Raw genomic sequence first — 15,933 nt, forward strand, 5'->3', positions numbered from 1 at the left:
CTCCCTTCCTCTCTCCCTCTACCTCTCTCTTTATTAAATTCTTCATTCTGCAACAGAATAGGAGGGCCAAGAATCTGTATCTGAATTGGGCAAGTAGAGTTAGGTATCAGGAAGGGAAAAGGCAGCATTCCTCCTATTACTTTCATGTTGCAGATCCATTGTCATAGTTAAGGCTGAAATATAAGATTGTTAGCTTTTTTTGGTTGCAGTGTTAATGCTGTTAATTCATTGAACTTACGGGTGTTAAAACTCTTAAATCTTTTTTATGTAGATTGTTAAATACCAAGCTGTTCTTTAACCATTCTTTATTTGTACAATTGATTTTTTTTAAACAGAAGCATAACACTTCCCATTTATTTCTACTAAAATTCATCCTACTAAATATAACTTATTGGTTTTGTCCTTTTGAGACTTTTTCAGTCTGATATGGGTATCCTCCATGTTATTCTCCCAAATTCATCTCCTCAGAATGTTGAATAAGCATGTTGTCTCTGCCTTTTATTCAGGTTGATGATAAAATTATTGAATCCAGTGTCACATAATTGTTAACATTGTTAGACACCTAAGGTATTGGTAGGTGATGTATTGATGTCAACTGTTAGAGCCTACTCATTCAGCCAAGTTTCTGTTATTCTTCTAGCTTATATTTCCTTACTTTGTTTACAAAGATGTCATAAGAAACTTTGTCATTTACCTTGGTAATATTGAAATGTACTATGTAGAATTTTTCTGATCTACAAATGTAGTAACTTTCAAAAAAAAAGAAAAATAGTTTGGCATTATCAGTGTCCTAGTCAAAGTTCACATGAGGTATAATGGATTACTCAGAGTTCTGGTATAATGGATCACTCAGGGTTTAAATAAACATTCCTTTTACTAAAAACATTCTAATATCCTCTACTACGAAGTCTTGAAAGTAATGTCAAGTAAAAGTCATTATGAAAGAAATTGAAAGCTGTCAGCAAGCAAGGCAGTTTCTCTTAGGTTTCAAGAGCTCCCTGACAAAGCGCTAAAAGCTACTTTTATTGTCTTGCCAAAAGAGACCAACAGCTTACTCTCAGACCAGTCTACCTGAGGGCAAAGTTAACTCAAACTCTCCTATGTCTACACCATAATATCTTTGCTCACATGGGAGGGTGGGGGGAGAAAGGGTGAACTACCTACCTTCCCAGTTTCACCACTAACCTGGACCAAAACAGCCTGTTCCCAGTAAACCCATACTGATTTCTTTAGTTATCACAGCTTCTTTTTTTAAATGCTAGCAAACCTACCCTTTAATAATGCATACTAGAGTTATATTGCCAGATTTAAAAGGCATGCTCTTTAACAAAAAAAACTTTGGGAGGGCATGTTCTTTGTGTAGTATCTATTATAGTTATGCAGAGAATCAAATTCAGAAGTTTTTACAGCCATATTATTCTTTTTGGAAGTTTCTTCCTATGATACCTCAGCAATCATATCTACTAGTTTTTTCAGTATTTTAGGATGTAGTTTGTTACAGTCACAGAATTTTATGGTTGAAATAAAACTGAATGGCTATTTAGTATAATTCATATTTAAATATTAGTTCTGTCTTCAGTATGCCTGTGAGGTTATTATACTGTCTAACCTTTGCTTGAAGACTTCCGGTAGAGGGGAATTAACTACTCCCAAAGGAGCTCATTCTACTTTTGTATAACTCTAATTGTTAGGGTTTTCCCTCTTGCCCCATATCAGTCCTAAATTTGCTTCTTCCCTCTTCCTCCATCACTCCCTTCCCTTCCCTTGTCTCTCCCTTTTCTTTTACCCCCCCCTTTTTTAATTTTTGGGCAGTTGGGGTTAAGTGACTTGCCTAGAGTCACACAGCTAGTAAGTGTCAAGTGTTTGGTCTGAGGGTGCATTTGAACTCAGGTCCTCCTGACTTCGGGGCCGGTGCTCTATCCATTGCACCACCTAGCTGCCCCATTTTATCCCCTTTCCCCTCTCGCCTCTTTTTCTCTATTTTTATTCCCCTCTTTCTACTTCTCCCCTCTTTTTCTCTTTCCCTTCTTTCCCTTTACCCCTCTTCCTCTTGCTGCTTCTCTCTCTCCCTCTCTCAGTCTGCTCATTCACGTTTGGAGGAGGAGAGGCAAAATAGTTGCATATGTGATTTTTACCATTTTCTTATTATCTTCCCTTTTGGATCTTAAAAACTGATCTCTGATTACTCTTAAAATTGTCACCTTCAGCATAGAATCTCTTCTGCATATATACTTGACCCGGCCCAATCCTTCTTTCTGACTTCATCTTCTTAAGTGGCATTTTCACATCCATATATATGTAGTACATTAGGTGCCAAGGTGTTTCATGAGTGGTAGTTGTCCAGGTATCAATAATGAGAAGAAATGACTGTAGAAATACACTGGCAAGTCTCCCATTTTGCATCTGTTTGTTGTCTGTAGTTCTAATTTGGTTGAGTCTCAGATCAAGATTTCTGTAAAATCTTTGTACCTCCAACTTTTTGCTGTTTCCTGCAGTGATGCTTCTCATAATCTTTTCCTATCTTTTTCTGTAATGTTAGCCAGTGTGTTTGAACTTTAAACTTTTTGGCAAGAGGATATAATATTTATTGGCTGAAGCAATTTCCTAGCTTTTCTGGCCTTATTGCAGTTGTTTTGTGTTGGATAAATTCCTGGGGAGTGTGTTTGTTAATGTCTTTACTTTTATCCATTTTCCAGTTTTCACAGTGAAGAGACTTTTAAATGTGATTGAGACTGCTGCAATTAGCCATGGAGTAAATGTCATCTTTTTCCTTTCTAATAATTTAATCCTAATTTTGAGCTTTTTCTTTAACTAATTGATGGCCAGGATGCCAAAATTGGAAGCAACTTCAGAGGCCTTCTAGCCCAACCTATATCTGATTAAAAGTCTTTTTACACTACCTCACTGAATAGTAAATCAACTCCGGAAGACCTCTAGTGCCATTATCCTGCAGATTTGAAAGCACTATATAAACATCAGTTGTAATCATTCTTCTGAGGAAGCCCATTTTCCTTTTTAATAATACCTCTAAACTGTTAAGAAGGTTTTCCATACAGGAAAGCTAAATTTGCAGCTTGCACCCGTTTGTTCCCTTGTTTTTCTGGGCCGAGTGGGGCAAATCTAATGCCTTATTTGTAAGCCCGTGAAATAAGACTTGAAGGCCAGTTATATTCCCATTAAGTCTTCTGTTCTCCAGTCTAAACATCTCTATTTCTATTAGCTGGTCCCTATGTGGCATAACTCAAGACCTTTCACTATCCTGGTTTCCTTCTATTGGCCCAACTTCAATATCCTTCCTAAAATGTAGAGCCCAGAACTGAACACAGTACTCCAGATAATGGTGTGACCAGGGCACTTGTACAGTGGGAACTATCATCTTATTTCTAGAGGCTTTGTCTCCAATTTTAGGCTACTGAAACCGTTGGATATGTTTTGGACAGACTGCTTATCTAGCTATCCCTCTTTTTATTTTGTACTTATAAAATTGGCTTTTTTTTAAAAAACCAGAGTGAAAACTTTACATTCATCCTTATTGAATTTTATTTTATTGGGTTCATCCCAGTGTCCTAGTTTGTTGAAGTGATTTTGGATCCTGACTATAATCTGGTGTTATCTGTGCCTCTTAACTTTGTGTCATTTGCTGATTTGATAAGCATATTTGGACCTTTAACTTGTCACTGATAAAAAGCAGAATTAACCTTTTGAATTTTTTTTTTCTGTCTCTGCTCAGATCTACCATTTCTGTAAGTTGAATATACAGAGGCATCCTTCTCTTCTGTTCTTTGGATAATAAGTAAATAGGTTAAAGCTCCTAGTTTCTTATCATCTTTCTTCCCATCTTATTCCCAAATTATCCATCTTTGCTATATGGTAAAGTCAAAGGAAAAATGGCAAGAGAAGGGCCTGAGTTCAGATTTTGACTGTATTTTTCATTTCAGAACTTCAGTTTCCTCATCTGTAAAATGAAGGTATTAAGCCAAACGAACTAAACTTAGCCTTCCACTTCTAAATTTGTGAGCTTATGATTCCTTAATTCTATGTTCTTCTCCCAGAGCTAGCTAGCTAAGTGATTGCTGGGGTATAGTGGATAAAGCATTGAACTTGGAGTGACGAAAATCTGGGTTTGAGTTCCACCTCAAACACTTACTAGCAGTGTAACCCCAGGCAAGTCACTTAACCTCTTTCACCCTCAGTTTCCTATCTTAAAAATTAAAGTGGTAATAGCACCTACCTCATAGAGTTGTTGTAAGGGTCAGTTGAGGTAATATGTGCTAAATGCTTTGCAAACCTTAAAGTGATATTTAAATGTGAGATGCTGGCATTATCATCATTCTTCATAGGCTGTCTCAAAGTTATATTTTTATAATTACTTTTTCCTCCCTGTCACTTCATCCCTTCCCCCACCAGGATCCATGTATAGTAAAATATTGACCTGTTAAGATCACTTTTAATTAACAAAAAAATCATGATTGTTATAATTCCTTTTCTGCCTCTTGCTATAGCCAACAATATTTATTTATTTGTTTGTTAGTTTATGTGGGGAGAGGGAAGGACTGTAGTTTGTTTTTTTTAAGCCTGTATGCCTAAGTACAGTGGGATTGTGATAGAAGTGGTCAAGGTAGGATTGGTCATAAAAGACACCTTGAAGGACATGAGTTTGGAGCTGAATTTTCCAACATGTAGTGGGTGTGGTTTGGCCTGTTAGAGGTATTTTACGTGAAAGCAATGTAACTAGCGAAATCACTCAAGACTTAAAGGTACAAAAAAGACAAGAAATGAGGCATCTTAGGGTATACTGAAAGATCTCACATCAATTCTTTACTGTATATGTGTAATTTTATAATTAGAAACAACTCTTATCCACAGGGCATTAGCTGTGTTAAATTTGGTTTCCATGTTCTTATTAACCTAATTTAAGCAGATGGAGATGAAATTCTTTGTTTGACACTTTCCTGTTTGTTTCATGGTAAAACCTGTAAAACAAAGGGATGAGCTACTCATTTTTCAGACTTGTTTCACTGAAGTCTGAGTTGATGATGTAATTCTTAACATCTTAAGCATAGCAATATGGGGTTTTTAACTTAGAGGAAGCTCCATTCCACCTCTTCTCCTCAGCTCGTATTGCCTCAAAATGATGAAGCCATACAGAAGTTTTTCTAATTGCCAGAACATATGATAGGCCTGTATACAAATTAGATAAATGTGTTATGCCATAACTGTTATGCAGGGTTCTTCTGAAATACCAAAACGTTAATGTTTCTAAGATTAAATACCAGTGTGTATCGGAACTGTGTAAGGGGGGTATTTGTTATTTTTTAATGATCTGTGTCATTTTCCTCTGTTAACTTGAATAATTTAGTTGATTGTGTATATATTCTTTGATTGACATTGGATTTATTTACCTTATGAACTAGTTTTTTGAGGAAAAGGACTTTATTTGGTTTTTAACATACGAAATGCTTTTTTAGTGTTGTGTTTGATATCCTACTGTACTCTTTTCCTTCCATTTCTCTTTGTCTCCACATAAGGGCATGTTAATTTACAGATTGCCTATATAACTTATAGATTCATTGATTGTAGAATATTAGGCTTTTAATTATATTCCAAAATTAAATTGCAAACCATTCCATACTTTCAAGGAGATTATATTCTAGTGAAAAATTAAGAGTAACCAACTAATTAATTACTCTTTTCTGTCTTCTCTCTTTGGCCTTAAAAGAACCAAAGATTTATCAAAAATTATGTTCAGTGGGCCTATATAATGATAGGATGTAAATTGTCTTATCCATGCTATCACAGAAAGAATCTCAAATGATTTTACTGTGCTGGTACTCTATTAATGAACATTGGTCATAGCAAAGTAGATTTATAATCCAAACTCCACAATTCAGAAGTCCCTTTTAAACACTTTGACAGTTTATTCATCCATCCCTTACTTGAGTGCTCACCTATAGGGCAGCCTGCATTAGAAAATTATAACTTAATCATCTAAAACCAGCCTCTTTATAACTTTCTTACTCATGGATACTCCTTTTTGTCCCCTAGGAATAACACTGACCAAATCTGTTCCTTCTTCATGGCAGCTGATAAAAAATTAGAAGATAGCTTATCATATTTTCCTCTTGGTCTTCTCTTTTCTGGCTTAACATTCCCAGTTCCTTCAGTTATTCTTCCATGTATTGTTGGAGATCCCTCATCTTGATTGGCTTCTTTGAATTTGCAATTTAGTTTGTTGTTCCCCACTACTGGTTCATGATTTGGTCCACAGCAAAATTTTACCAGCTCATGAACTTTTAATGAAACCTGTAAACTTAAACTGACTCTTCTTCCTTTCTGAGTTCTAGTCTTCCCATTACCAGCTCTCTGCTCCCCAGGTATCAGTTCCAAATCTCTAACCCTTGAGCCACTAAGGGTTGCTATGCTAAAGTTACAGAGAGTGGAACAAGATGCAATAAAGAATTTAGATATTTTGCATTGTCCATGGTCAGGTAGTCTGGGGTGGGAAATCTCAAGTTTGTCAGTGTCTCAAAATGTGATATCCAGAAACTAACACAGTGCATGTAGCTTATAGAATGTGTATTACACTTAATACTCATTGTTGAAAAGTAGAATAATTGTAAAGTTCCCAAGTCAAGATTATTGTTACTAAAACCAATCATTTTAAGCATGATATTTTACTCTAAGGCTTTCAGTGGCCATGAATAAGTGAAAACTTGTTTGAATTTCCATAAAAGTGGGTCTGAATTCACAGAGATTGAGACAAATCATGTACTTTTTGATTTCTACAATTAAGGTTTAGAAGACTTTCTTGCAAAGTGACTATGCTTTATAATGAAGTCATGTAGAACCACATTTTTTCCAGTTCTTCCCTGTTATAATTTTGTACAAATCTATTTTAAAAAAATTTAGTACTGATGTACATATGTTTGTTCAGCTTCTTCCCAAAATTTTTTTCTATATATTTTATCAGTAGCTTAATATGTAGAATTGAAAGATTCACTTTTTGGTGTGTGTTTTTTAAATAAATTTGCCTCTTCTGTCTTGTCAACTTATCGATTAGAGGGCTCTTAACTTTTTTTCGGTCATAGACTCTTTGGCATTCTGGTGAAACCTATGGACCCCTACTCATTCTTTTTAAATAATTAAAGTTTCCTAAATTTTCTAAAGTTTGCTAAATTTTACTGAGATGTTAGTGAAAATAAAGATGTAATTTTTTTTTCTCGTGCAATTTCATAGACTCCCTGGGGTTCATGGACTCCAGGTTAGGAAGCCCTAGGAAAGCCAAGCAGTGTGGTAGCCTGGGTCATATGGTGATTTAATAGATTGTGAATAGTGGTAATCATTTAATTCTAAGAAAAAGAATGATATTCATATTGTATGCTAAACTATAGCTATTTTATTGTTTGCATACCAAAAAAAAATCCTTGGTAGCTTTGTTGTTGTTGTTTTTTTAATTAAATACTTCCAGCAGTTAATGTAGTCTTTTTTTTCTTTAAAAAAAATAGGTTTTGAAAGTATTTTAGAAGGGCTTTATGGACCAAGGCTACGAAGAGACCTCAGTTTATTTGAAGGTAATATTTTTTCTTTATTTCTTTTAAAATTTCTAATTAAAATAACAAATTAAATTAAATGCCCTCTTGGCTTTTATTTTCCATATGTCATATTCTCACCATGGTTTATTTCTCATTCTATTGTACTGCAAAATTGGGCAGAACCAAATGCAAACTTGTTTTTAAGTTGTACGTTGACTAGATTAAATCAATTTCTTTTAAGTAGTTTCCTGAAAGAAAATTTTAATTTCTGTATATGACTTTTCCCTTTTTGTTTTTGTTTTTGATGAAAAATAATTCTAGGCATGGAAGTCTATTCAATTGATGATAACGGATTAAATTTTTAGAAGTTCTTAAATTCGTCATATCCTTATATAATAACTACTTTTCAAGTCTTTATGTAAAAGGATGCTCTACATCAGAAGAATTCAAGTCTTCATTAATCTTCAAAGCATTACTTTTGTAGAAAGAATGTTAGATTAGAAATCAGCAAACTTAATTTTTCTACTGCTGCCTCCCCAATTCAGTATATAATCTTAAATTCAGTTTTTAAACATTTTTAAAACTTTATTTTCCTTGCTTGCCACACCTCACTGGAATATTAAAAGAATTATTTGAGTTCTTTCTCTTCATGAGAAAGACTTAATGTGATAAGGCTATTATTGTTTAAGATTAGTGGTACTGTAGCTAATATTCTTTACTTTTTAAAGTGTTCTTTACTTTTTCTAACTAAAAGTTATCCTTAACCTTGTTTATTTAGTAAAAAGACATGTTATGTTAAACTACAACAGAGAAGACATTCATAAACTCTTCATTGTACCCTAATTTATGACCTCATCTTTCAGAATTAATAAGTACTGTTAATTCAGAGGAGTTGTAAATGAAATGTTTCCCTATTAATGTCTCCTGCAGTTAGAGTTTGACTCTTCTGAGCTGTTAGGGCTGATTCTTCAAATTGTAGCTTAGGATCTGAAAGCAGTAAGTAGATAATGGAAAGTTTGGTTGGCTAAACCCCACTGAATAAGCAGATTGTTTGCCTTGAGACAGGGTTTTTTTGTTTTGTTTTTAAACAATGGCTTTAAGGACTCCTACTTAGGGCCTTCATAGGATCATATATCTAAATTCGGAAGGGTCTCCAGAGACAATCCATTCCTATTCCCTCATTTGAAGATGAAGAAATTGAGTGCTACTAAGTTTAAGTGACTTACCCATGGGGCAGCTAGGTGGCTCAGTGGATGGAGAACCAGCCCTGGATTCAGGAGTACTTGAGTTCAAATGTGACCTTAGACACATAACACTTACTAGCTGTGTGACCCTGGGCAAGTCACTTAGCCCCATTGCCTAGCCAAAAAAAAAAAGAAGAAGAAGGAGTGACTTGTCCAAGGTCACAGGGGAGGGATTAATGAGCCTCCTCTGTCTCTAGGGCCCATCCCCAGCATTATTGAGCCATTAGCCCGAAAGCTGGTTTACACACAAGCAGTGTATTTCCCAGTTCATGTATTCTTTACCTTTAGAGATTATTCCTTTTTCATGTTAATCAAAACCTACTTTCCAGCCAGTATCTTAACTTGCAATGAAAACCACATTAAACAATAAAACTTACTAAAATAAGCATATCGTTTAACCCAATAATTTCATCGTTTGGAATATACCCTAAAAGTGATATTTTTAAAAACCAAAGCTCTCTTTGGCATTATTTATAATGTACTCCCTCCCCACCCTCACCCCACCAAAAAAACATAGAGGTAGTCTAAATGCCCAACAAGGGGCAATGATTGAATACATTGTCAGAAATAAATATTACGTTTAAAAATGTTGTTTGTTTGAACTTTTTACTTCATTGTTCATGAGAATTTCTGGTGAAGAAAAGCCAATCGACGTTGGTAGAGGTAAACCCTTCAGTAATTTCTAATCTGAGAGAATTACCTGGGACAAGAAGTTAAATGGCATACCCACAGTCACAGAACAAGTATGTCAGAGCTGGGACTTGAACCCAGATCTTCTTGATCCCCAAGGTCAGCTCTACATCCACTATGCCTTACGGCCTTTCTGTGTTACATTTTATAATACAATGCTATGTAACACAATTAAAATTGATAAATACGAGGAATATAAGAAAATATGGCAAACCCATTAAGAAATAATGTAGACCAGTGACAACAACAAATCAGAAAAATGGTATACTCTTATTACTATGACCATGTAAGAGGAAAGTTAGTGAAAAATGGCTGGACGAGTAATGAATCCTAGGGAAGCTTTAGAGGAGTGATTGAAGACTTATAATATTTTATGGTTTGAATTATTCATTTGTTTAAATGTAAATACTTATGATGTAAGTTTAATTGATTATATTGTTACATATTCCTCTCACCAAGTATAGCTTAATTAATTCTCCATATACAGGCATCTATCTTTGCTTTCTAATACCTTGCACATGAGGAGGCATAGTATAAAGGAAACATTTGATTAGGAATCAGAGGACTTGGATGTCAGTTTCCTCACCTGTAAAATAAGGGGGTTGGACTAAAAGATTTCTCAGGACCCTTGGACATCTGAAGTCCTGTGATTTTGTCCTTTTTCTCTCTCATTACCCTTTTTATTCGCTTCTCTCTTACCATTTTGAAAGACCCTAATTATGGCCATGAGTAATACTTACGATATATCTCAATTAAGAAAAAAAAAAGCCATCAAGTTTAGAGGTGAAATTGGATATAATAAAAGCCCTAAGTACCATCAATCTCTAAAGCTATTAGAAAGGACTCATAAATACCTGACAAATGTAATCATATATTTCTTTGTCTTCTAAAACTCCTTTCAAGAACCAGCATTCACACTGAGGAGAAACTATTTAATTTTCTTTAAAACAATATTTCATTCTTTTTATTTCTAATATACAGAATTTGTTACATTTGCATTAAATAGACTTTTGTAGGCAAGCTTGGGAACCTAGTCACCACTTATAACATTGTTTCCATAGGAAAATGTGTTCCAGATTCCAAACAAGGGATTTACAAACCAACTTTTGGAAGAAAATCTGTTTTAAGTTTGGGACTTCTCTATAATACGTGGGACAAAGAGTTGTTGCTAGATTGAGTGACTCTGAAAAGTGCCTTTGGGTTTTAACCTTTTAACCTAAGATACAGATTTTTCTTTATTGTTATGAAAGTTATCCTCTCTGTTCACAAAACCCCTGCCCCACTCTCACTTTCCTCATCTTATTCATTCTTGTTTATATCCTGTCTTCAATTTCTGAGTAGCATGACCCCTCCCTCAGAATCTGGTGATTCTCAAAAGAGACTTTGCATTTCCATTAAGAGGAATTTTCAGCTCTATGCTAGACTTAGAAAACAAGCCAAACTAAAAAATAGCTTCAAAAAATCCCTACAAGTAAATATTGACCTAGTTCTTCTCACACATAGGCCCAGAAATTTCTCAGATATCACAAAGTATTTTTAATTACTCAGCAGACTCTTTAGTAAGCAACTATGTGCTCATCACTGTACTGGGGATACAAAGACAAAAATGAAACAGTTCTTGCCCTTGATAAACTTATATTCTATTTGAGGGAAACTGCTTTTATGTATTTAAGTAAATGCAAAATGTATAAAATAAATAAAATATAATTGGGAAGGAGATAAGGATAGCCCTCAGCTGAGCTTAAAGGAGGCACCTTCCTCCTCTTAGAAACCCTAGTTTTCTTTCAAATTCCAGTTCGGATACCAACTTTTAGATGAATCCTTTATGAATTCCTTCTCCCTCCCCACCCCAACTTGCTATGGCCTTCTGTACATACATATTTGCATGCATGCATACACAACAGATATTCTGTACATACATGTATATACAAACTACATATACATACACACATTGTGTACCCCGATAGAATGTAAATATCAGGAACGACTGATTTTTGTCTATATACCTAGTATTGACATGGGTACTTAGTAAGTGCTTATTGATAGATAACTAAAGATTCTGAGGCAGATGAAGAAGTGCATTTCAGGTGTGGGTGGCAGCTCTGTAATATAATGGAGATCAGGAACTAGCAGCAAGTAGGCCATTTTTGTTGAAATATTAAGGAGTAAGAAGTGACTGGAATTTTTTAAACAGGGAAGTGACATGGTCAGACCTGTGCTTTGGAAATGTTGCTTTGGTAGCTATATGGAAGGTGGATTAAAGAGGGAGAGGCACCATTTAGAAAGCCATTTTAGTAGTCCAGCAAAGTTTTAACTGAAGTTTTGCCAATATCTTCCTCACCTCATATAATAGTGCCTTGATCTTCACTTGTGGAACCAAATTTCTCTTCCCCTAAATTTGGATACTTGGGGTGTTTTGGAAGAGTACATCATTTAACTATTTGATATATTTGACTTAATGATGGATTTTTAAAGATTTTTTTAAAAATACTTTTAACATAAATCATTAAGCCTGGTTATTAACTTGTCCTTATAACTCTAGCTTGGTAGTCTTCTTACATCTTACATCCTAATAAAAGTGATGGGGCAGCTAGGTGGCACAATAGATAGAGCACTGGGCCTGGAATCAGGAAGACCTGGGTTCAAATACGGTTCAGATGCAGGTTACTAGCTGTGTGACCCTGAGCAGTTCATGTAACTGTTTGCCTCAGTTTCCTCTTCTGTAAAATGAGCTAGAGAAGAAAACAGCAAACCATTCCAGTATCTTTGCCAAGAAAATCCCAAATGGGGTCAAGAAGATTCTGACATGACTGAAACAGCTGAATAACAAGAAATGAAGGAGAAAAGTAGTATAAGTTTTTCTTTTCTTTCTGCTGCTTATTAATCTTCAACTGTTTGTTGCTTTAAAGATGAATGAATTACCCTATTAATTAAATCATAAAACTTTAGACTAGATGAAATTGTTTTTAGCTGTGAAACCATGGTGTTGGAAGGAACAAGACCAGCTTTTATTCAGGTTGATAGAATAACAGTGGATAAAAGACTTTAGTACTCTTTAATCTTGTATTACAAGAAATAAAGTAACGCTTTAGAATTTATGATGTTCATTCCTTATAAGAATCTCATGAAGGCAGATAGGCAATTGTTATAACCCCCTTTTTAAAGATGAGAAAACGGAGGATCAGTTATAGTTAATTGCCCTTTAGTTACATAGCTAATTACTGTCTAAGCCAAGAGTTGAACCCAGGTCTTAATGTTTACAAAGCCATTTTTCAATTTATCGCAACAGTAAAAATGAATACATCCATAAACATTAGTGCTAGCCCATGTGGTCAGTTTCTATACTGGTATGAGAAATTTATTATACCATCCACTTCAGTTTTCCCTTCTTGATTCCCTTGGAGTTTAATCTTGGAAAAGTCTTGAAACTATTTACTAGGTGTACATTTTTGGATTCTATTAACATGTTGATATGAAGACACAATAAAAGGAAGTAGGTTAAAAGATACTGGTTAATGTGAACATATCATAGGATCAGAGCTAGTTCAGCTCTTTCATTTTACATATGAGGCTCAACTATATTAAGTGACTTATTCTGGGTCACACAGGTATCATGTGAGATGTGTATTTTGAACCAAGTCCTATCTATGGCTCTCTAGACCTAATGCTCTTTTCCCTTGTATCAAGCCAATAAGATTTTATGCATCCTGTGGAACAGTTGTGTACTCATATGCAATGTGGACAGTAAGTGAAATATGTTTTGCAATCACTGAGTATAAAAGGCAAGTTTATAACCGGGGGTGGGGGGGGGGTGTGTATACACACATATACAATTTTTTTTTGCAAAAACATGTGCAAATGACTTTGTTATGAAGTTACTTCTAGTCAGTCAGATGATTTGATTTATTATTATAACTTCATAATAAGAAACTACCTTTACTGGAATGTTAGTGATTCAAAGACTCAGGGACTTGTTAAAAACTACTTGTTTGTAGTGTAGTCCAGATTGTAGTTTCCTTAGATGATTTCATTATTCTTTGTTTAATCATTGATAATTCATTGAAACAAGAGTGAAGTTTTTGAGTATGGGTTCATTTTAAGTGCTAGCAGGTGTTATATAGTTTTATGTTTTTTCCAATTAAATTTGTCATAGGATTTTGGATTAAGAGCTGGGAAAAGGGATCCTAAGGTCTTTCATTTCTCCAACTCTTATTTTGTGGGTAAGGAAAGTGAAGTATAGGAAAGGTTAAATGATTTGTCCAAGGTTACACTGTGAAAGAAAGCAAACTTGGGTTTTCTGACTCTAAATCCAACATACTTACATATCAGATCACACATCTTAATGTTGTTTTTGCAGCAGGTAAAATCTGACGTGATATCAGATTTCAGTGGTACAGCAGTAGAGGAAACTTTTTCCACCAATGCAGATTGACAACTTTTCCTTAAGTTAGAGTTGCCTAGAGAGCTATGAAATAAAATAGGTTTGTCCTTTGTCACATCAGTAGTATGGGAAAGAGACAGTGCTAGGTCTTCCTGATTCCAAGGACAGCCCTTTATCCACCACAATTGTGTTGCCTCTTAGCTAGACTGCCTTTTTAAAAATATGGAATGTGTAAGATCAAGAAAGACATGAGAAGTCATACTTGACAAGTGCACAGTTAGTCTGTCTCTCACAGTAGTTTCTCTCCCTTATAAGGTGCATTGGAAACAAACGTTGGCTAACTAGTTAGGCTAGAAAAAATTCAAACCGAAGACAAATATTAACATAATTGGAGGATCATAGGATTAAGTTTAGCATGAAAAGAAGTTTCAAAGATTATCTCATTTTCAAATGACAACACGAAAGCCCAGACAGGCTAAATGACTTGTGCACATGGTATTGAGGGAGGTATGATTTAAACCCCTCTCTTGCAACTCTAATATCCACCGCTCTTGTTGCTATACCATCTTACCTTTCACTTTATCCGCCACTCTTGCTGCTATACTACCCTTCACTGCACCACTCAGTATATTTGGGGGGAGAAGGAATGGAATTTATGTCCAATAGTTACTGAGGTTATAAGGCCCATACCTGTAAATGATGACGGGATGTATTTGCTATAGCGATCTCACCACAAACCTGCTATAGAACGGGAAATACCTATCCATAACATTATCAGCCAATTTGAACCAGAACTGTTTTTTGTTGACTAAATTAAAGGTTGCATAGCTAGATCTAGGAAACCAATAGAGTAAACTTCAGTAGGATCCTATATAGCTTTTGGATTCAAAATCAGATTTGAACGTTGGGTTCTGTTACCATAGGTAAAATGAACAGCCTCTGCATTTCTTTCTCCTCACACAAAGGGAGAATGTATTTTCCTGCAGAATATATTTAAACAATTCGCTATCCAAAACTATTCATCCAGATTAAGATTTCAGGTACAGTTCCAGTTATACAGAAACAAAACCTCACCACCCCAAATTTTTAATTGAAAATCAGTAGAATCCAAGTCGCTAGTCTTTTGGCTTTGGTTTCCAAGTTGCGTAGTATACTTATTTCAAATAAGTTCTCTTAGGGTCCTTAGCTTACCTCCTTTTTAAAGTTCAACACATTCATTTCCTTGGGGAAAGCTTTCCTGTATTCTCCGTTCTCCTCCCAACTCTAGTTGTTATATTCTCTCCCTTCTCAAATTCTCATAATTACTTATCTGTGCAAATGTTTTATTCCTCCCAATCAAATGTAAAGTCTTCTAGGACAGGAACAATTTTTCTTTGTCTTTATATCCCCACAAATGATTGTAGTACTTTGTACATAGTAGGTTCTCACTTAATGCTTGTGGAATTTAATTGAAAATTTATAACTAGGAATTTTTTTCAGAGGAAATTTTTGACTAGGAAAAAATCCAATATTTACTTAAAACAAAGAGGCCTCATAAGGGCCAGATAGTCAACCACCAACTGTAGCGTACTATTTAGTCCAATGTGGCATAGGGTCCCACTGAACTATCCTTTATTGGTTCCCTAGATCTAGCTATGCAGCTTTTCACTTAGTCAACAATAACCAGTTCTGGTTCAAATCAGCCAACAATATTATGGATAAGTATCTTATTCTGTAGCAGGTTTGTGTTGAAACCAATGTAGCAGATACATCTTGTCATCATTTACAGGTATGGGCCTTAAAAATTACAGTACAGCCTCAGTAAATATTGGATAAAAAGAACTATTCAATATTAATTTTAAAATCAAAATGAAATTAATGAGTTATAGTCAGCTGGTGCTGGAAATCTAATAAAACTCATTTATTTCAGGTTCTTTTAATTTAACGTTCTCTTCACAAAACTTAGAGAAATAAACAAAAGCTGTGGTCATGTAATTATGGCAGCTGTTTTGAAATCTTCATTCAAAATGTGTGATGGTTCCTGCTTTAAAATTTTTCCAAAGCAAAACAGTTAGCATATTACAGGGTTGTGAGATGAGGGATTGCA

At 34.9% G+C, this 15,933-nt stretch overlaps 1 protein-coding gene across 6 annotated transcripts in view; it reads left to right on the forward strand.

The window, feature by feature from the left end:
• The window catches only part of LCORL (ligand dependent nuclear receptor corepressor like), a 177,161-nt gene that overhangs the window by 46,189 nt on the left and 115,039 nt on the right, over positions 1 to 15,933 (forward strand). For all 6 annotated transcript variants that reach the window (XM_020992645.2, XM_078148595.1, XM_078148596.1 and 3 more), the window contains exon 2: positions 7,506 to 7,571. In XM_020992645.2, the coding sequence (XP_020848304.1) occupies positions 7,506 to 7,571 (66 nt within the window). The remainder of the gene's footprint in view (positions 1 to 7,505; positions 7,572 to 15,933) is intronic.

Source organism: Phascolarctos cinereus, unplaced genomic scaffold (genome assembly GCF_003287225.1).
Source record: "Phascolarctos cinereus isolate Bilbo 61053 unplaced genomic scaffold, phaCin_HiC Scaffold_9;HRSCAF=440, whole genome shotgun sequence".
Classification (NCBI taxonomy): domain Eukaryota; kingdom Metazoa; phylum Chordata; class Mammalia; order Diprotodontia; family Phascolarctidae; genus Phascolarctos; species Phascolarctos cinereus.